Genomic DNA, 22634 nt, shown 5'->3' on the forward strand with positions numbered 1-22634 from the left:
CAGGTGTTTTTTGCTGTGGATAAAGATCTGCTCTGTGATGGAGTGAAACTAAATGCTTAATCTGCCTGAGTTCTTTCCCTCTTCCTCTTTGTGATGAACTATTGTCGGCCCTCTTGATTCAAGGTAACTTTCAACCAGTCAGCAGTCAATCTTTGCATAGCGTCATATCTGAGGGTGGCTAACAAGTCCATCTACATTGCTGGAATACTCAGAATGATGAAGATTAACATGCTACACAGGATTGCTCTGATTCTATGGTTTTTTTGTATTAACCACGTTTGATATGAGTTTGTTTATGTCAAACTATGTTTGATGTGATGAGAAATCTGTCCCATGTTTTCCACCAGCAGGTGAAACAAGAACTAAAGCTCATCACTAATGGTACCATCCAATTCTGGGCCAAACCCAAACGGCTCCAAAGATCCAGCACATTCTTTAGATTATTTAAAGGTGTCATATCACCATAACAGTTCATGCCAGCGCTGTCAATCTGTAAATCAAAGCAACAGCTGTAAAATCTGACTTTTCTACATGTTAAAGATGATTGAAGAGCTTTGGGGAAACTGTCCTCTATGACAGATGAGGTTGGACACTGAGACAGATGGTTCATTTTATACAGAACTGTGTGGTTCCGTATGATTCGATTCATAAATACGGTTCTTAACTTTAGTTTAACATTGATACTGAGTTCCATCTGTGAATGAAAACATTTCTATAAACCCATTATTGGTTATTTTAGTACTCACAGATCTCTTTAATTACAAAGAAGATAATCAGAATAAAAATTCTATTAAATTCAACTAAATTTATTTATAAAGCGCCAAATCGTAGAGTCCAATTCATTGTAATCATAATTCAATCAAATCCAATTAATTAAATTCCAAATTAGTCCAATTCAAAATCAATTTCCTAGCTAAGGAAACCAACAGATTGCTCTGAAACTTTTCTCTGATCCAATCCCCCATCCTGAGCTGCACGAGGCGACTGTGGAGAGAAAAAACTCCCTTTAACAGGAAGAAACCTCCATCAGAACCAGAACCAGGAAGGGTCCATCTGCCTGGACCAGCTGGGGCTGAGAGGACAGGAAAGAGGGGACAACAAGCAGCGTAACACCAGGCCAGAGACACCTGCTGAGAGAGAGAAACACAAGTTAATGACAGCAATGATGTCATCTGTACATGGAGGGAGGAGAGGTGCATCATGGGAGCTCCCCCAGCAGGCTGGGCCTATAGCAGCAGAACTATGGGATGTTTCAGGCTCACCTGAGCCATCCCTAACTATAAGCTTTATCAGAAAGGAAAGTTTCAGCCTGATCTTAAAGGTAGAGAGGGTGTCTGCTTCCTGAAGCCAAACTGGCAGCTGGTTCCACAGAGAGGGGCCTGATAACTGAAGGCTCTGCCTCCCATTCTGCTTTTAGGGGCCTGATAACTGAAGGCTCTGCCTCCCATTCTGCTTTTAGGGGCCTGATAACTGAAGGCTCTGCCTCCCATTCTGCTTTTAGGGGCCTGATAACTGAAGGCTCTGCCTCCCATTCTGCTTTTAGGGGCCTGATAACTGAAGGCTCTGCCTCCCATTCTGCTTTTAGGGGCCTGATAACTGAAGGCTCTGCCTCCCATTCTGCTTTTAGGGCCCTGATAACTGAAGGCTCTGCCTCCCATTCTCGTTGATGTAACTACCTCTTTGTTCTTTGTAAAGCTGCGTTATATATACTGACGCTGGATGTTCTGATTTTATATTATCAGTGTGGTTAACGGGGTTCTGCTGTCTGCAGGTCTGGAGAATGTCACCATCCAGCTGAACCTTGAGGCAGAGTTTCACTTCACGCATCTCATCATGACTTTTAAGGTGAGTCGTCGACACTCTGCAGTCATTTACTGATGATTCTGAAATAATCCTCAGATTCAAAATGTCAGTAATCTGTTAGCCCAGGGCATGACATCTCTGAGGAGAAGTTTACTGCTGCAGCTGATTTTGAACTCTCTGTGAGTCCTTATCAGGACCAGAACTGAACCCTTTACATTTGCTGCACTACATAGTTTCATAGTTCAACTCATGTTTTGTTTTGTTAGTTTTCAGGTTTTTAGGTTAAGTTTCTGTAATCCGGCTCAGTTTTCTTTATAAATATGTTCCTGCGGGTCCTCCCTCGACACCATTCCTGACAGCTGCTGTTAAACTTTGCTTTCTTCTGTCAGACATTTCGACCTGCTGCCATGGTGATTGAGCGATCGGCAGACTTCGGAAAGACGTGGCAGGTTTATCGTTACTTCGCCTACGACTGTGAGACGTCCTTCCCCTCCGTCTCCCAGGGTCCAATGAGGAAGGTCGATGATGTCATCTGTGACTCCCGTTACTCTGACATTGAGCCGTCCACTGAAGGAGAGGTACTGTTGCTGAGAAGAGTTGGACGGAATTATAGTTCTCGACTTTAACTCATTAACTTAACTAATTTCACATTACATGAACACAGAGTGGAATACAAACTGTTTACATTTCATCTAAATATTGGAAGTTTAGGGTGGTGATAGTACATGAGGCTGTAACAGCTGCCCAGATGCCGCTGTGATGTCAGCATGATGCCATATTTGCAGCTTGATGAAATGTTCCTTCTTTTCAGGTTATTTACAGAGTTTTGGATCCAGTGTTTCGGATCGATGACCCGTACAGCCCCAGAATTCAAAGTATGTGTCATCATGTGAGCTCATGTGACCGCAGTCCAAACCACGGCGGAACCATTGATCGGTCTTTGTGCTGTTACTGACTCTTTGTTCAGGTCTGTTGAAGATCACAAACCTGCGGGTGAAGTTCACCAAACTCCACACGCTGGGAGACAACCTGCTGGACTCTCGTGTGGAGATCGAAGAGAAGTACTACTACGCCATCTACGACATGGTGGTGCGAGGAAACTGCTTCTGCTACGGCCACGCCTCCGAGTGCGCCCCGGTCGAAGGTACCGGACAGACCAGGGAGGGCATGGTGAGTCCTGGGGGCTGTTGGACAACTTCTGGTGGAGCTCAAACTGTTATCTGTTCTTATCAAACATTAGTGAACCCTCCTGAACCATCTCTAAAACCTGGTTTAGGAATGCAAAGCTAGAAGAAGGAATGTGTTCTGACATCACCACCCCAAACAAAAAAGATTGTTTCTGATTATTATTGCTCCAAGGAAATCAAAAAGATGCAAAGAAACACTTTTCCTTTTTTCTCTGTGTGGAAGTTAAAGACAAATCCCGAGTAAAACCATGTAAATAAGCATTGACTGTTCAGTTTCATGAGGGAGATTCTGTCTGCGTCTCAGGTTCATGGTCACTGCATGTGTAACCACAACACCAAAGGCCTAAACTGTGAGGAGTGTCAGGACTTCTACCATGACCTCCCCTGGAGACCAGCAGAGGGCCGCAACACCAACGCCTGCAAGAGTGAGTTCACAGCGGTCATTTTACTGCTCCGTACAAACCGCTCAACCAGCTTCAACATGTTTGTGGACTAAAGTCCTCAGAGTAGGGCACAGAAAGAAATAAGCACAAAGACTTTTAGCATTTAGCTGTGATGTATTTGACTGGATAGTGTAGTGGTTAACCCACCTTTCATGTAGGAGATCTGGGTTCAAATCCCCTGCATGAAAGGTACTACCTCCAGTAGGGGTCCTTAGGCAGGACCCCCCCACCCTATCTGCATATCTGTAAGTCTCTTTGGATAAAAGCGTCTGATAAATGCATAAAAACATAAACATATTTATATAAATACAACATTTTTACAACTACTTTTTTATACAGAGGACCAAAATTAGCATGTTAAATACAAATAATGTACTGAAATGAGTGAGTTAAATATAAACTCTTTCAAAGAGGAAAAAGTTTAAACTGACAGGCTTTAAACTGCCATAATTAAGAATAAACACAGACTTGAGATAAATTGTTCCAATTGATGCTGAAAAAGATAAATGCATAAAATTTGAAATAAATGTATAATTAGTGTAGCTTTTTAAAAAAAAATCCGTTTCTATAAAAATAAACTTTACTTTAAGCAAATTATTTAGAGACTAAATGAAGAGAAGTTTTCACATATTGAACTAACAACAGGAAGTGCAGTCTTTGCTGCTTCCTGTTTCTGTGAAGCAGGATTTCTGACCTCTGGTTCAGTTTAGCACAAAACACTCTGAAAGGGTTTATTTTATTCTCCTTTATTTGCATCCTGAAGAAGAGATGCACACAGGAATGTAGAATGAAAGCATTAAATGCTTTGGGACATGAATACGGAGAGATTATGATACAGAATTATTTACCTCTATTGTTTTTCTAAATTTATTGGATTAAGAAGTGAATTAATAGGATGATGAGTTTAGTGAAATCAGTCCCAGGTAAACCCTGTGGACGAGTGTTTCCTTCATTCCTGAAAGGAAACTGTATTTCTTCAGTCTAAATTATTGTTATAGATGAATCCCAAATGAAACTAGAAAGAGCTGTTCCTGCGAAACAGCAGTGAGAATGCTTATTTGCTGAATGGGTATAGCTGACCATGCTAAAAAAGCTGAAACTTTAGCACAAAGTTATTAGCTGAAGCTTCAAAGCACTTGAAAGGTATTTTTGAAAGGACCTGGTCTTGGTTGAAGACCTGATTAAGAACAGAAGGAGAAGAATTCAGTTGATAGTTTTAAATTCTCTTTCAATCATAATAGAATGATGGCACCTAAAGTTGTTGAGAAGAAGAAGGAGTTGAAAAGATGGAAACAACTTAGCAGAAAATTAGTTGAAAAAGGGCTGAAAAACAATTATTGAAGGACCTGGAGCTGAATAAAAGCTGAGAGGATTAGAAAAACAAACAGCGACTTGAACATGTAAAAAGAACAGTGCTGAACACTACCATGTAAAGAAGTTCAGCTGTGAAACATATAAACATTTAAAGAAGCTAATATGACCATTGAAATGCACTCTGATATTAGAAAGAAAGGAATAATTGAGAGCTTAAACTGGACGAGTCCAGTAATATTAATGCTAGTTCAGGCAACAAAACACTTTCTTTGCATGTTCTCTATTCTCTACTTTTCTGCCTTCATACAGCTCCAGCTCCTTTCAATAATACTTTTTAAAAACTTACAGTATGGCAAACACAAATGAATTTACCTTTGATTGAAATGTTTGTTTCTGATACTTCAGGTTGTTGAAAAATGAACTGCTGTCACTTAAACTATGTTGATCTCTCATCTGTATGTATTCATCTCATAACACATCTGGGTCTGAATCCTTTTTTACAACCAAAGCTCTGCTGATTCTGCAGGGTGGCTTTGGAAAACCAAACCGACAACCAGAGTTCACACTCTTGAATCAGCCCCTAGTGTGGTTCTTACTGTGCTTCTGAACTTCATAGACTTTCTGGAACAGTTCGGGTTGTGTTTCTGGGTCAGGCCGTTGTGCTGAGATATATCTGTCTACAAAATCACACACAGTCTGATCATCACAAACATCCAGTTCAGGTGCTCCGTCAACCCAAAGCATTGCATGAATATGTGGACTTCCTCTGTGCTGAAACTCAACTCTGCAGAAAAAGTCAATCACTTTCCCCAGTGGCTGAGCATCTGAGAGCAGCAGATCTCTGAATAGTGCCTCAACACACTTATCAAACAAGCGCATGCAGGTGACAGGGTTGGATCGCAGAATCTCACACTTTACAGTCCAGTCAAGCGATTCAAAATCAACCTGTTCTCCTTGCTGTCTCTTTATTGCTTCAATCACTTCAGGCCACCTGAACTCAGCAGCTGAAAATGTGCAAAAGAACGTCAGAGTTTCCAACTGGCACATCACATGTGCTCAGTCCAGAATACACATTATTAAAGTCAGGAAGAACGTACAGGGTTCCACTCTGTAAACATAATCGCCTCAACTACTCATTTATTTCCCTATCCATTAAGCTCATTAATGAGGAGGAAGAAAAGGAAAGGGAGCTTAGGCCGAAGTAATGGCGTAGGTGTATTTTTCTGAATGTATTTTCCGTTCCGTTTTTGTTGTCCTGTGTGTACTGAGTACTTGTTAGTCCTGGTTGAAGGAATTTGAAGGTCAAAAAGACAATAGTGGAACAATTCAAAGGTGCTGGAGTAACTGTCAGCAAAGAAAAGCTGAAGGGTTAAGAACAACAAAAGGGTTTCAAGCAGATAATAAGTGAAATGTCTTGACATTTCTAAAGTGTGACATTTCTAAAACTAGAAAGAGTGAAAGTTTAGCTGAAAGCAAGTTGCTGAAATCCTGGTTGAAGCAGGTTGAAGCTGAAAATAAAATAGTGGAATAATTTAAACCTGTTGGCAAAAACTGCAGAAGTCTTAGTTGAAGAAGTTGAAAGGTTAAAAACAACAGAAAGATTTAAAGGATTTAAAATTTTTGTGGAAAAATGTGCGGTTAGTTATTTTAAATCATTTTAAAAGTATAAAAGTTAGAACCACCAAAAGTAAAAACTAATTCCAATTTAATTCAATAAGATAATTCCAAGAGATATAGCAGTAATCTCCTAAAATAGCTGAACATTTTGATACCAAAGTTGTAGAAATCGGTGAAGAATATGCAGTAGTTAATGTCCAAAAAACTGCAGAAGTCTTAGTTGAAGAAGTTGAAAGGTTAAAAACAACAGAAAGATTTAAAGGATTTAAAGTTTTTGTGGAAAAATGTGCAGTTAGTTATGTTAAATATTGCTAAAAATGTGAAATATTAGTAGAAAGTCATTTGCTGCAGTTTGAAAAGGCCTGAAATGTATTTTTGAAAGGACCTGAAGGACCTGAGAAATGTACAGGACAGAGAAGAAAAATGCTAAACAAAAAGTGAATAAATTCAAAAAGAAGAGAAACTCTATAGAAAAATTGTGAAAATTTAGTAGAAATTAATTTGCTGAAGCTTCAAAAGGCCTGAAATGCATTATTGAAAGGATGTGGAGCTGTATGAAGGCAGAAACATACAGGAAAGAGAAGAAACGTGCAAAATGGACTGGCAGTTGGAAGGTACTGCTGTGATTCAAAGGCTTCTAATTTAAAAAGTAAAGTCCTGAAGGCTATGAAAGTCACATTGGCCGAAAGAGGACAAAATGACCTACGTTTTAATGCGAAAATTATTTCTGTGGCTTAAATATTTTAAAAACAGTGACAGGTTAAAAACTTTTTTTCTGAAGAATCTTGCTGTATTTTTCCACTCTGCCAGTTGGAGCCTCCACTCTACACATGAACATTCCGTGTCATTGGAATGCATTGTAAACTCAGAAATCATCAAGGATTTTAGTACATTTTTAAACTGTGATAGTTCAAAATTGGCTGAATATTTTAAAAAGCTCAATCATTCAGTAATAGTTGAATGTCTTGTGAACATTTTAAAGTTTGAATGGTGTCTCTATCTTAACGTATGCTGAAGTAGTTAAATTTGAAAGAGGAGGAAGCTCTTTGAATGATTTGAAAGGATTTACCATTACTTTTAAAGGGAGAAAAATTTGCACAAAAACCTTAATATTTTAAAAACTATAAACATTAGAAACACCAAAAGTCATAGCCATCATGTCCAGAAAGAGCTGAACGTTTTGTGCAAAAATGGTTTAATTTGCTTAAAGTGTGTGGAAGTAGTTAAACGGCAAAAAACGTACGGAAAATATAATAATAAAGATAAACAGGAAAACAATAGTGAGAATGCCTTAATGCATTCTCACAATAAAACAAATAAAAACAAACAGTTCTCAGCACCGTCTCCTCGCAGCAGGAGGACTCCTCCTGGTTCTGATCCTGACTGGTTCTTTCTGTGTGGACTTTGCATGTTAGGGTACCCTAACCCTAACCCACCACCCAAAAACATGCTGTTCTGTTAACCGGTGGCTCTAAATGTGTGTGGTGGTCTGTCTCTGTGTGGCCCTGTGATTGGCTGGTTGTTGTCCTGGTGACCCCTGCCTCTCACCCAATGACAGCTGGGATACGCTCCTGATACGTTTTCTTTCTTATTTTGTGCATTTATTTGATTAACTATATTTCTATTTTAGATTGAATCATTTTCATTGCATTTTGTGGCTTTTACAGTCTCTTTTACAGCTCTGGATGCCAAAAATGAAGGACAAATCTGGAGTATTTGCTTGCTCAGGGAATGTCGGATCAGGTTTTTAGGGCTAAACTCGACAACCTCAGTTTGGTCTGAAATAAAGAAAATAATCAATTAGGGGCCATTCAATTAGTATTTTTTTATTTATAGGCCTTGACATCTCCCAGACAAGCCTGATACTTAAGTAGCTGATCCTGAGGGTTCAGTGATAAACACAGAAGAGCTTCATCAGTATAACGATGTAAAGGAAGTGAAGCTTGAAGAGGGAACCAGAGCGCCGAGGACCACCGTCACTAAGTCCTTCATATGGATCGGACATGTTTTACACAAAAATAAGATGTGCACAGCAGGAGATTAGATCTGAGATCATTCAGTGACCTGATTCTTCCTTTTTCAGAGTGTAACTGTAACCAGCACTCGGACTCGTGTCACTTCGACATGGCCGTGTTCGTGGCATCAGGAAACCATACGGGAGGAGTTTGTGATGACTGTCAGCATAACACAGCCGGACACAACTGTGAGCAGTGTCAGCCATTTTTCTACCAGCATCCAGAGAGAGACATCAGAGACCCCAGCATCTGTCAGCGTGAGTTTCACCTGGACACACTTCACTCGGGTTAAACTACCTGTCCTCGTGTTTCTGAGCCTTTTTTCAGAGTAAATACTACAAGTTCAAATCTTCTTCTTCAGGTCACCTTCTTATTCATAAAAAAACATCCTCATTAACACACTGCTGTTTTTTCTTTGTAATTCACTAACAGAGGCCCCATGTTGGTGCATGTTTCAGAGTAAAAGCTGTTGATTTGGGATCATTTCACCAACCAGAAAGTGTGAAAGTGAAGAAGAAGTAAACAAAGAAAGTCTCGTGGGCACACATGGAGTCCTGAGGACTGGTTTACAAATCCCAGAACGGTTTAGGCCCAAAATACATCTGCAGAGAATATAAACCCAGCAGAGCTCTTAGGTCCAAGGACCCAGGTCAGCTGGTCCAGTCCAGAGTCCAGACTAAACATGGAGAAGCAGCATTTAGCTGCTATGCTGCAAACAAGTGGAACAAACTGCCAGAAGAGATTAAACTGTCACCAAATGGAGACATTTTTAAATCCAGGTTAAAAACAGTTCTTTTCTCATGTGTCTAAGCATGAAATCTACACTGTTGCTTGTTTTTATTTATAATATTTTACATATTGTTGATGCTTTTATTTATGGAAAGCACTTTGAATAGTTTTGGACATGAAATGTGACAAACAAATAACTTTGACTTTGTGAAGAAGCCGCTGAAGGGATTTCCGTTTCCGGTCCTAGCCACATGTAGCCAGGAGTTTTCTTCTTCCTCATGCTTTTTTCCTTACTGCTCAGTGCTTATTTCAGCCGATAGTTCCCAAACAAGCAGCTGCTGTGTGAAAATAAGCCTAACTAAATGAAGGTGTAAAGATTTCTGCATTTCCCACCCAATCGAACCAAGTCCCTCAAACCATCCCGGTGGGAAAGTATCTCCTCTTCTGATCATTACTACAAAACTACAAGAGAGTTTTCTTAGAAAGTCAAATGAATGCATCCGAGTGTTGTAGAAAGTGATGTTTGATAATCACAAGCATCAGAACAGATGGACAGACTGAGGTGAGCAGCAGACAGAAGATTAGAGGCTGAAGGTGAGACTGAACAAGGAGGAATGCTTTGATCTGAGTCTGTGGTTTCTTTAGGCTCACACCTGCTTCTTAGAGGATCAAATCAACTTTATTCACCCCATAACCACCAGGTTTACAGTTAGCAACACCCAGCAGCTTCCAGTGTGGCTACCATCAAAGTGTGGTCACAGAACAGGGCATTGTGGGTAGTCTAAACATGCTTGATCTGATCTTGATGCTGCTTTGATTCATCCTCTGAACAACAGTTAACTTTTCACATCACCTTCTCTCCTCCTGCAAACAGAAAGCAGGATTTTATTGGTTCTGCTCTCCAAGTGTTGCTTTTGTGAAACTCTTTTAGTCACTTTTAGTCTTTAGTAGAATCTCTATAATATCAGGTAGTATTATTACTGGAATCTCTGTTTTGTGTCTGAGGCTGTCGATGATAAACTGCTTCCTGATGACTCTGATCTATGTGTGTCTGCAGCCTGTGACTGTGACCCTCTGGGCTCCCTGAACGGAGGAATCTGTGACCGGATGACGGATGTTGGAGCTGGTCTGATCGCTGGTCAGTGCCGCTGTAAAGTCAACGTAGAGGGAGAACGCTGTGAGCGCTGCAAAGCGGGGCATTACGAGCTCAGCGGGGAGCCTGAAGGCTGCAAAGGTAGGAGACATCTATACCAGCCAATAACAGCCTGACAGCTTCTGTGTAAAGAAGAGAAATGCTGGAGTCAGTCAGGTGATGGAGTCTCACTGTTGAAGAGGAAACTAAAAAGTACTGCTCTGGGCTGCAGACACATTACTGATCAGTCCTCAGGAAGCACTTTATTATGGACAACCTGCTAAGTTAAGAGTGTTTTCATTTGTCCAAATACAAACAACAGTTTTTTAATAAAAGATTTGAAGTTTTTAGATCTTCTTAGAAAAGTGAAGCCGACCCATCTGTGCACAGCTTTGAGCTAACGCAGCACCTGACTGAGCAGATGAATAAAATCTCTCATATATTGACGTTCATGTGTGTTTCTGTGGCTGCAGCGTGTACCTGCAGCCCTCTGGGAACAGCTTCTGGAGGAAACCCCTGTGACAGCCAATCAGGAAGTTGCTTCTGTAAACGTCTAGTGATGGGACATAACTGTGACCAGTGTGTGGTGAGAAAACCCCGTAAAATCCCTTCATTACTGCAAACTTACTCAGAAGCCATGATCAGACAGTCAGCTTTGGGCAGGAATCAAACCCAAAGACAGCATAAAGAGATGAGTTCACCCTCACATGTTAAACGGTGCCTCTACTCAACAGCTGTGAACACGGGGGGGTGTTTAATGGCAGTTTATTGAAAGTCTGAACGGCTTCCTCTCACAGCTGGGAGTCAGACAGAAACGAGCTGGGAGGTCCTGAAACTAAGCAAACATGTGTTTGTGTTTGCAGCCTGAACACTGGGGTCTGAGTAATGACATGGACGGCTGCAGAGCATGTGACTGTGATGTTGGAGGAGCTGCGCACAACCGGTGAGTTCATACCAAACGAACTGCATCTTCTGCGTTATTGAAATATGAAGATTGTTTTCCTTCATGTATTATCAGACACAAGCACATAGATTTAATGAGGGCTTGAAGGGAATCTTGGACTGGAAATGAGCACAAATTTACACAATTCAGCTGCAATTTGAAAGAGCTTTTTGAAAATCAACTCCTGCCTTATAAAACCCATCAGAGCAGAACTTTTTTAGAACCAGCACATAGAAGATGAGACATGATTGAGCCGGGGGTAGATCAGATAGGTCTGCTTCAGTCCTGCTCTGCTTCAGTCCTGCTCTGCTTCAGTCCTGCTCTGCTTCAGTCCTGTACTCTCCACACTGAGCTGGCAGGAAAAAGGAAGAAGCGGTATTTCCTAAAGCATAGCTGCTATTCAGCCATCAGAAATGAAGGCTTTATTGTTCTGATTTAACTCTTTCATTCTGAATGTCTGAGTTTGTACCTTTTATTTTACAAACAGTAACAACTATTCCTGCAGCACAAGTTACCAGCTTTTCAGATTTCATGAGATACTGTGGATGATAAATGTGAATTAACTGAGACAGACGGGAGGAAATAATTTGCTGGGAACACTCAACCAATCAGAAATGTCCACAGAAGAATAAGACACTTTAAAGATGCAGTTCAATTCAATGAAACTGTAATCCAGCTCATTTTAATCCCATACATCCATTTTCTATACCCGCTTAATTCCTCGGTTGGGTCGCGGGGGGGTGGAGCCTATTCCAGCGGTCATTGGGCGAGAGGCGGCGTCACGCCGGACAGATCAACAGTGACAAATCCCTCTTATGTACACATTTGGTGAAATAAAGAGATTCTACAGTTTTTAATGGAGAACAAAAGCTGAAAAGTGAATTTAAATGAATGAATGAATCATCATCCAGCTTGTTGTTTGTCATCCGTTTCTCAGAATCTTTTCTTCAGTTTCTCAGTGTCACTTTGCTTCCTTTCTGTTTGAAAGGTGTGATCCGGTGAGCGGTCAGTGTGTGTGCAAAGATCACATGTTCGGGCGCCGCTGTGATCAGGTCCAGTCTGGATTCTACTTCATTTCTCTGGATCACTACACCTACGAGGCTGAAGATGCCACATTTGGACCTGTGAGTCACTGTTTTAACACCAACCACAGATATTTTACTGAACTTAGTGGTTAGTACACGCACACTCAACAGAAATACATGTAACCAAGGCAAGATATTTTACAGACTCAACAGAATAAACCAAGGCAACATGCTGGGAATCCCCAAAAATAATCAGAACTCACTGTTTATAGCTTTTGAAACCATTTGTGTGTGACTAAAAACTGTCTGATCATCACTGAATCTGTTAGAAAGGATGTGATGACTCCCCATCATTTTCTGTTCTTTACCTTATCTGAAGTCACCCTGACTGAGGATCCTTGGTCAGTACGAAGCAGAAATGGCTCTGAGCCAAACTGGGTGTGAAAACACAACCATTTACAGGGTGAACAACAAGGACTCTGGTTAGATATTGGCTGAGTTAATTTGAAGCAAAGTATAGTCTGCCAAATGAACAAAAATCTAAATCAGAAGATCTGTTGAAAACACAAAGTAAGAATCTCTTCTTTTTTTCAGAGCAGATCAGTTTATTGATGTTCCCAATGATTCCTTCCAGGTTCAGCACAGATAGTTCGTTCTAACAGATTAAAATACACCTGATTTTAACCCTGTGACCTGCACAAACCCAGTGGCTGTAGCTTTCATCGGGATATCGGCTGAATTTTCCTTCATTCACTAACTGTATAATGTTCAGTGATAGCTGCTGATGAGTTTCAGACCACTTTAATGCAGCACTATTTATTTTTCTAGGGGGCTTCATGATGGAGCCTTACTGATCTGAACCTGAGCTGTGTTTTGTTTTTTGAGCATGAGGTGGTTTATAGTGTACCTGGTAAATCTGTCACTGACAGATGATTCAGAAATTCACTAAATTGGTTTACAGATGGTTAATATGCACATTTCTCCTTTAAAAGCAGAATTAGTCCCAAAAAGCCGCCGGCTTCTTACGGTGATTTCTGGACATGAGCAACATTTCTTCCTGTGTGTACACAGAGGTTTCTTGTCCTTGTTTGATTGTCATGGTGTGATCTGGGGTTATTGTAGGGAGTGGTTCTGGTCCCGAGGCCTCACCCTCAGGATCGTACTCCCACCTGGACAGGTGTTGGCCTAGTAAATGTTCCAGAGGGGGCCTTCCTGGAGTTCACCATAGATGATATTCCTCATTCCATGGAGTATGACATCCTCATCCGCTATGAGCCTCAGGTAGGACACCATCTACCAATGTAGCCTCATCTATGAGCATAGCGTGGCTGGACCAGAGTCCTCTCAGGACACATAAAGCAGCACATCCAGAACCAGTACACTGTGACACTACTGACATTTGAAACAAGGGAGACTTCCTTCCTGCCTCAGTGCTGTGTATCTTCTTAAAGTGGAAAGCATAAAACCTCTGCGGTGCTTGTTGGTTCTGCAGTTGCCTGACCAATGGGAAGAGGTTCTGATTACTGTGATGAGGCCTGGACCAATCAGAGCTGACAGTCGCTGTGTCAACACGGTGCCTGACGACGACAACCAGATGATCTCACTTCAACCCGGCTCACGGTCAGCAGTCAGCACTGGTTCCTAAAAATGTGTTAAAGCATCTGCTGAATCGGTGTGACATCGTTTATATTCTGTATTTGAATGTTTCATAAGAACCAAAGGCTTCAAGCACCAGTGTAAAAGAAACCGATCACACCTGTATGAATGAAATACTTTAAATTGGAATGGCTGTTACTTGTTAACCGTTTCTACCTCCTTAAGGTATCACAGCATATTCAGAAACCCTAAATGGTACTAAAGCAGGTCTGGGATCAGTTGATCAGGCGTGTATCGTACCGACTCCGAGGCTCTTATGGAGTCACAGGCTGGTTGGGTTTGGCTCAGTGTTCATGTCAGGGAAAGATGAGGCATCGTCTCTAAATGGAGGGGACTCTGTCTTTACAGGTATGTGGTTCTTCCCCGGCCGGTGTGTTTTGAATCTGGTCTCAACTACACAGTCCGCCTCAGTCTGCCGCTGTACTCGGCCCTCAGTGACGTCCAGTCTCCGTACACACTCATCGACTCGGTGAGGAACACGAACACTGAGGATACACTCAGGTCCGCTGTGAGGAACTGAAGGGTTGTCTGCAGTTTTAGTTCTAATGGACAGAATCACAGATCCTCTGGTCTCTCAGAAGAAAGAGAGCAGAGTGGAGAGTTCAAAGCTTTCATGGGGATGTAATGATGAATCCACAGGGGGTTGGAGATTATAGATGATATACCTCTGAGACCTTCATATGACGTCAACAGCTCTAACGTCATTTAAAGGTCTCCTGAAACTCACTAAATGTTTAAAACCCAAACACCTCACTATCTCACTTTCTTCATTCATCAAATGTTCTCAAAGTCAAATTTATTTGTAGAACATTTCATATACAGAACCATTCAAAGTGCTTTACATGAAATAAAAGCATTGCAGCAGAGAGCAGAAAAAGCATTAAAAATATGTAAAATAGAAAGAAATAAAAACCAGTGGAGATAAGTTAAAAGATACCCTGCAGATTTCATGCATCGACACATGAGAAAAGAAATGTTTTTAAACATGATTTTCTGCCCTCAGATTGTGTTGATGCCACACTGTAAAAACCTGGAGATATTCACTGGGAGGGACCCCGGTGGGAACAATGTATGGGAAACATTTGAGCGATATCGGTGTCTGGAGAACAGCCAGAGTGTCATCAAGACACCTGTGACGGACATCTGCAGAAACTTCATCTTCAGCATCTCTGCCATGTTGCACCAGGGAGCCAAAGGTACACCAGTCCACCTTAAACCTCGTCACTCCCCTCAGTAATCCCACGCTCTCAGTCTTTATTTATCAGATGCAACACTGATGTTTGTGACCCTGTGAGCTCAGTGTTTCAGGGAGATGACAGAAACCTGAGGAAAAGATGATTCAAAAGTTCCTGCTGTCTGAAGAAAGTCTGAGCTTGTTTCCTAACCTTTGACCTGCTTTATTAGAGCAGAAAGAAGGAATTAATTTGTAAGGTTTAATAATCCTCAATCCAATTCAAACAGGATTAGATAAAATAAGTTTAATTAATTCAAAGTGCTTGGATAATGCACCAGACATATTGAAATGAAGGAAAAGCTACATTAAAAACATGAAAATGATTCTTAAGCCAATAAACTTTTTAAAAGAGATTGTGAATTGAGACTAATAAACACGAATGAGGAGTTAGGTCATAAAGTGGATTAAATTTTTAGTCAAGGTCCAGAACACTGGAGTTTAATATCTGAATTTAAAGGCAGCCTTTACTTTCAGGGTTGGGTTTCATTGTTTCCTGCTACAATCAACCTCTTATTTTCCCTTTGAGATAAATCAAGTATTTTCTCTACTCTTTTTTTTCCCTTCACGAGTCTCTGCTGCTGAACATCTTTTGAGATCATCTTTGTGGTTGTTTCAGTGTCTTTCCTCTTTGTAGAACCCGCATTGATGTCAGCCCTCATTTTTCCATCTCCGCTTGACTTCCTCAACAGGACTGAACTTGTTTTTTCCTCTCGCTTATAAATCTGTCACCATCCCTCTCTCAAAGAGAAGCTGCAGCTTGTTGATCTGAAACGCCTCCTGTGTTGGATTTCTTTTCCCAGAATGCCAGTGTGACCCTCAGGGCTCCCTCAGTACCGTGTGTGACCCCAGTGGGGGTCAGTGTCAGTGTCGGCCCAACGTTGTTGGCAGGAACTGTGACCGATGTGCTCCGGCCACATATCAGTTTGGACCCAGCGGCTGCAAAGGTCAGAACCTTTAAACTGTGTCTGATCATTTAGAAAAACTGCGCTTTTATGGTTTCTGAAATCTAACAGTGACTCTGTGCTTCAGCATGTGTGTGCGACTCTCTCGGATCTCAGAGTTCATTTTGCAATCAAGTGACCGGTCAGTGTGTCTGTGTGGGCGGGGCTTACGGGCGGCAGTGTGATCGTTGCCTGCCGGGTCACTGGGGCTTTCCCACCTGCCGACCCTGCTCCTGCAATGGCCACACGGACACCTGCGACCCCGACACGGGCCGCTGCATCGGCTGCAGAGATGACACCGCCGGACACAGCTGTGACAGGTGCAGCATACGGCAGTCAGGTGACCCGCAGAAGCCAGGTCACCTGATCACATGCTCCCTCTGCAGAGATCAGGTTTCTTTTTGACCTCTCTGCTTATTTCTCACTTCGATTCAGGTGTCTGGATGGTTACTATGGAGACCCAGTGCTGGGGTCAGGTGATCACTGCCGTCCCTGTATGTGTCCCGATGGCCCTGACAGCCTGCGGCAGTTTGCTGGAACTTGTTACCGTAGCGAGGACTCCCAGCAGACCATCTGTGTCTGCACCAAAGGATACAAAGGTGAAAAAGAATAAATAAATTACTGACAGTGGAGCGAAGGCTTTCATAAAAGAAAAAAAACGCATCATCCAATAATACTCCTATATACATCCAATATAACCTAAAAGCCTTAAATTTTCACAAAAATCAGCCATAAAAACAACCGATGTTGTCCTTGATCGTCGGACCTTTTCCCGCTGACACAGGGACATAATACATGCACTACGTGTGCTGGCAGCGATAAACCAATCAGAGAACATCAGGTCATACGTACGCCTTATCATCAGGTGCGCCTTATGTATGGGTTCAGTACAGAAATGGACCCCATAATTGAGGGGGGGCTTTATAATCAGGTGAGCCTTATAGTGCGCAAAATTCGGTTATATGGTGGTGTGGGAGCACAGATAGAGTTTTTGGGGGGGGTACCAGCAAGTGGGAAGCTGCAGAGAAGTGTGTTAATTGCATTCTAATTAGTCTAATAGTCTAATTTCAAAGACTCAGCACCTCTGTGCTCTCTGAAAAGTAAGACGCTACGAGGGCAAACCAACCACCTTCTCCTGTGCTCTTAATTTGAAGGAGCCCCAGAAGCTGTCACACTGAACCTCTACAGCAAACATCTGCCGCTTTAAATGGTTAGAAGAAAACATACCTGCCGCCTTTCACCACCAACCTCTGCTGCCTCGGGCTCAGTCTGAGGACTGAGTCACCGGGGACTTAAATCACGTTGGGTCACCATTATGTGGAGAACAAGCAGAACATTTGGACTTGTCTTTGAAACCAGTTAACATCAGAAATGCATGTTACTCAGGAGAATACAAGGAATTCCCAAAGACAACAGATCTATGTCTGCATTTACTTTACCAGAAAGCACCCCGACCCAGGTCTGTTCGGTTATGACTCAGAGAGCGAGGTACAGTAATCGGTCCTACAGAAATGCAGAAAAGTAGAACGTAACTTGATGCCACATGCAGACAGGTTTTAATTCACTGAGCCCCGAACATCAACAGGACGTTTTCTCAAGTGATAATGACAGCTGCTGTCTGGAGATGAAGGTTTTAATTTAAGGAGAAGAAGCTCTATAATTTAGGTTGATGGAAACACTGAGGCAGGAATGTGTTGAGATTTCAGGTCTGTTATTGCTGCAGGAAATAAGATGTTTAAGCTGAAATCAGCTGCTGACAGACAAGTGAACCACTAACTTTCTCCCTTGTTTACACGACAAACTCAGCATTGTCAGAAAAAACTGACGTGATGTCAGGTTTAACTATTTTAAGAAAAAACCCTAGCCTTTATATCAATAAATGCTGAGTAAAAAGTCTGAAACTCAGCTGTCGGTAATACGGTAAAAGATAAAAGTGAAGATTTATCAGCCTTCCTTGGTGTCACTGCAAGAGTAAAAGTTGACGTGTAAATGCTGAATTACATATAATGCTCATGGAAGTCAGAATGGAGGCAGAAACAGGAGGCATAAAGCAGGAGATTAGTTTTAGAATTGCTCTGTCTAATAATTAGTAAAACATAAGTTAGTCTCAGCTGCAAAGGTGTCGGCTTTTACTAAAACTGTGACTCAGTGTGTGATGCGGTTTCCCTCTTCTGATCATGTTTCTAACGTAAACTGCATCAGAACTTCCCAGATAACAGGAGCTCAGTTTTCCTCGGCAGGGATGAGGCAAAGCTCAGATTAGTTTGTCCAACAGTCAGATGAAACCAAAGCTTTTGTTTCTGATGCTGTGCCTCATCATCACCTGTTCTCTCCAGGTCCTCGCTGTGATGGGTGTTCACCTGGTTACTATGGAAATCCCAGCGAGGCAGGGGGGCAGTGTCATCCCTGTCAGTGCAACAACAACATCGACATGTTGGATCCTGAGTCCTGCGACTCCAAAACCGGCGAGTGTCTGCGCTGCCTGTACCACAGCGAGGGGACCGCCTGTCAGAGCTGTAAGCTGGGTTACTATGGCAACGCCCTTCTTCAGGACTGCAGAAGTGAGTGCACCAGCTTCACTTTGTTACTATGGACACCTATGGACTAACATAGACAAATACAGATCAGCAGGTATAAAGTGGAGACCAGTACAGATCAGTATGAACCAGTAGGCTGAGTAAAGACCAAAAGACACCGGTACAGATCAGTATGAACCAGTAGGCTGAGTAAGGACCAAAAGAGACCGGTACAGATCAGTATGAACCAGTAGGCTGAGTAAAGACCAGAAGAAACCGGTACAGATCAGTATGAACCAGTAGGCTGAGTAAAGACCAGAAGAAACCGGTACAGATCAGTATGAACCAGTAGGCTGAGTAAAGACCAAAATAAACCGGTACAGATCAGTATGGACCAGTAGGCTGAGTAAAGACCAAAATAAACCAGTACAGATCAGTATGAACCAGTAGGCTGAGTAAAGACCAAAAGAGACCGGTACAGATCAGTATGGACCAGTAGGCTGAGTAAAGACCAAAAGAAACCGGTACAGATCAGTATGAACCAGTAGGCTGAGTAAGGACCAAAATAAACCGGTACAGATCAGTATGAATCAGTAGGCTGAGTAAAGACCAAAAGAGACCGGTACAGATCAGTATGAACCAGTAGGCTGAGTATAGACCAAAAGAGACCGGTACAGATCAGTATGAACCAGTAGGCTGAGTATAGACCAAAAGAGACCGGTACAGATCAGTATGGACCAGTAGGCTGAGTAAAGACCAAAAGAAACCGGTACAGATCAGTATGAACCAGTAGGCTGAGTAAAGACCAAAATAAACCAGTACAGATCAGTATGAACCAGTAGGCTGAGTATAGACCAAAAGAGACCGGTACAGATCAGTATGGACCAGTAGGCTGAGTAAAGACCAAAAGAAACCGGTACAGATCAGTATGAACCAGTAGGCTGAGTAAGGACCAAAATAAACCGGTACAGATCAGTATGAACCAGTAGGCTGAGTAAAGACCACAAGAGACCGGTACAGATCAGTATGAACCAGTAGGCTGAGTAAAGACCAAAATAAACCGGTACAGATCAGTATGAACCAGTAGGCTGAGTATAGACCAAAAGAAACCGGTACAGATCAGTATGAACCAGTAGGCTGAGTATAGACCACAAGAAACCGGTACAGATCAGTATGAACCAGTAGGCTGAGTATAGACCAAAATAAACCGGTACAGATCAGTATGAACCAGTAGGCTGAGTATAGACCAAAATAAACCGGTACAGATCAGTATGAACCAGTAGGCTGAGTATAGACCACAAGAAACCGGTACAGATCAGTATGAACCAGTAGGCTGAGTATAGACCAAAATAAACCGGTACAGATCAGTATGAACCAGTAGGCTGAGTATAGACCAAAAGAAACCGGTACAGATCAGTATGAACCAGTAGGCTGAGTATAGACCACAAGAAACCGGTACAGATCAGTATGAACCAGTAGGCTGAGTATAGACCAAAATAAACCGGTACAGATCAGTATGAACCAGTAGGCTGAGTATAGACCAGAAGAAACCGGTACAGATCAGTAGGACTGGAAAGAAACTGTCTGAACAAATCAGGACCGGTAGGAATTAAAGGTGTCCAATGGGGACCAGCAGACCAGACCCTAACCCTAAATGTTGATAAAGATAATTCCTGAATGAACATAAATTAATATTAACATATGACTGACAAAATAAAAATTGGAATCTAAAGTCCATGAAATCCTGATCTGAATCTTGAGTTTGGAACACCTGATCCGTCATATTTTTCACAGAATGTGTGTGTAATCGGCTGGGCAGCGCCCCCTCCAGCTGTCCATCACTCGACTGTCACTGTGACCGCCACAGTGGTCAGTGTCACTGCCTGCCCAACGTTGTCGGTCAACACTGCGACCGCTGTGCACCTGACACCTGGAATATGGCGAGCAACACCGGCTGTCAGAGCTGCGACTGTGACCCTAAACACTCGTACGGGACATCCTGCAATGAGGTGATTACCAGTTCATAATGTCTTCTGTTTAACTGAGGAGAGTTCTGTTAATCGGCCAAGAGTCACATTCTCCCTCAGGGTTTGGGGGTGTGTGCATATGTGAGATTGTGTGTGTGCTATAAGTGCTGAGTGTTTATGTGGATGAATTCTCTGTAGGACGACTGAATGTTAAGGTTTTTGTCCACAGATCAGCGGTCAGTGTTCCTGTCACCCTGGCTTCGGGGGAAGAACGTGCAGCGAGTGCAGAGAGCTGTTCTGGGGGGACCCAGAGGTCAAATGTCATGGTAGGTTCACTGTTAAAGTTCTTGACTCAGCATTTCATGATGTAATAGTCAGTTGTACATCAGTTTTTTTTATTAATAAAGTTAGAATCCAGATTAATTTTAAAAAGATAGCAAAAAGCAGAGCCTGCATTGTGGAAAGATTTAAACTCTTCTGGTGCAATCTGCTGTGACTCTTATTGAATCCAGATGTTCATAGAGGATCCAGATGTCTTATCACCATAGAGACAAGACCACAGATCTGTGTGACGCTCCACATATTCCCACAAATACACAGAGGGTCTTTGTTAGGGTGACGCAAGCTGAAGGTCCCAGTGAGTTCTGCCCTGTTGGGGGTATATAAGAAGTTCTGAAAACTGTTAGGCTGGGGGTGAAGAGAGGAAAATCTGAAGCAACAGTTCAGAAAGAGGGCGAGAGGAAGGAAATAAGTTCTTAAAGTGAAGACAGAAAGGGACATTCTCAGAAAACCAAATCTTAATTTCATTCCTAAAACTGTCTTCTAGTGGTTCTGGACCAGAGCTCTGTGACATTTTGATAGTTCTGATTCATCCCTGTTTAGAGTAAATTGAAGCAAAGTCTCAGTTTGCTTCAGTTTGTGTCTGCAGCTGTTTTAATCCAAACCACAAACGGATGTTAGATACTGCAGATGTTTAACTGAGCAGAAATTAGAAGTTTTTTTTTCTGCTGACCCTGTAAACCATTTCTACTGTAAATAAGGAGTCCTGTGATGTATCTGCATGTGTATGTCAGTGTTTGAGGGGAGTGAACTCTAACTAAACACAGACACAGCAGGGCTCTGTCGTCTCTGCTTGTTTTGGTTGTCGCTTTGGTCTGTAGACGGCAGTTTAACTTTATTTAAAAAAGTGCTTTAGTTGACACTGAAGCTTTGTATGATGATGAAAACTCTTGGTAGAAGTGTCAGTATTAGATGTGTGATTTGATGACCCGGTGCTTGTCTCTTCAGCTTGTGACTGCGACCCTCGTGGGATCTCAGAGCAGCAGTGTGACAAACTCAGTGGTCATTGCGTCTGTACGGAGGGCGTTTCCGGGCCACGCTGTGATGTCTGCGCCCGTGGTTTCTCAGGAACCTTCCCTGACTGCCATCGCTGCCACCAGTGTTTTTCACAGTGGGATGATATTATAGGTCAGCTGACCAATCAGACGCACCGACTGGTCAATAAGATTAATGCCATCAAAGCCAGTGGAGTCAGTGGACCTTACAAGAAGTCCATTGACAGCATGCAGAGGAACGCTGCTGATATCCAAATTATCCTGGACCAAAACTCAGCCTCACAACCTCTGACTGAGATCCAAGACCTGCTGCAACAGGCCAGGTGAGATTAGTTTTGATCTACTGTGAATGTAGCTCAGGTGAATGTAAACACTGACCTCTGTTTGTGTCACAGTGACCTGATGGGAGCCCTGAGTCAAACCTTGAACCACACAGAGCAGACTTTGGCTCAGATTGACCACCAGGACTCTGCTACAAAGACTGAACTCGACTCTGTAACATCTGATGCTCAGAAACTGGACAGAACAGTGAAGGAGCTGCTGGATCAGGTCGAGTTCATCAAAAACTCTGACATCAGAGGTAAAAATAATGGAGTGGGGGAGTTTGGTGAAGGGGTTATTAAAATAGATAAGTCATGAATACTTCATGGTTATATAGGTGAATTTATGTTTTGTTATTTATGTTTTTCCAAATTTAAATCATTTACAAATGGCCTTGTGGGTAAGTGTGATGTCATTGTTAAGAGTGAGTAAGTCGGTGTAAGACTGCATCAGCTGA

At 42.2% G+C, this 22634-nt stretch overlaps 1 protein-coding gene across 1 annotated transcript in view; it reads left to right on the forward strand.

Annotated features, from left to right (window-relative positions):
• lamb1a (laminin, beta 1a) overlaps positions 1–22634 on the forward strand; it is a 37951-nt gene that overhangs the window by 6463 nt on the left and 8854 nt on the right. Inside the window, exons 4-25 of the mRNA XM_072385354.1 lie at positions 1772–1845; positions 2193–2381; positions 2615–2678; positions 2771–2973; positions 3295–3415; positions 8448–8636; positions 10166–10342; positions 10714–10826; positions 11104–11183; positions 12172–12307; positions 13331–13489; positions 13701–13828; positions 14213–14333; positions 14868–15060; positions 15899–16042; positions 16128–16359; positions 16475–16638; positions 18376–18600; positions 20350–20564; positions 20752–20848; positions 21810–22179; positions 22252–22436. Coding sequence (XP_072241455.1) covers positions 1772–1845; positions 2193–2381; positions 2615–2678; positions 2771–2973; positions 3295–3415; positions 8448–8636; positions 10166–10342; positions 10714–10826; positions 11104–11183; positions 12172–12307; positions 13331–13489; positions 13701–13828; positions 14213–14333; positions 14868–15060; positions 15899–16042; positions 16128–16359; positions 16475–16638; positions 18376–18600; positions 20350–20564; positions 20752–20848; positions 21810–22179; positions 22252–22436 — 3579 coding nt within the window. The remainder of the gene's footprint in view (positions 1–1771; positions 1846–2192; positions 2382–2614; positions 2679–2770; positions 2974–3294; positions 3416–8447; positions 8637–10165; positions 10343–10713; positions 10827–11103; positions 11184–12171; positions 12308–13330; positions 13490–13700; positions 13829–14212; positions 14334–14867; positions 15061–15898; positions 16043–16127; positions 16360–16474; positions 16639–18375; positions 18601–20349; positions 20565–20751; positions 20849–21809; positions 22180–22251; positions 22437–22634) is intronic.

The sequence above is a fragment of the Leuresthes tenuis genome, unplaced genomic scaffold, assembly GCF_036924035.1.
Source record: "Leuresthes tenuis unplaced genomic scaffold, fLeuTen1.0.hap1 SCAF_5, whole genome shotgun sequence".
In the NCBI taxonomy this organism is placed as follows: Eukaryota; Metazoa; Chordata; class Actinopteri; order Atheriniformes; family Atherinopsidae; genus Leuresthes; species Leuresthes tenuis.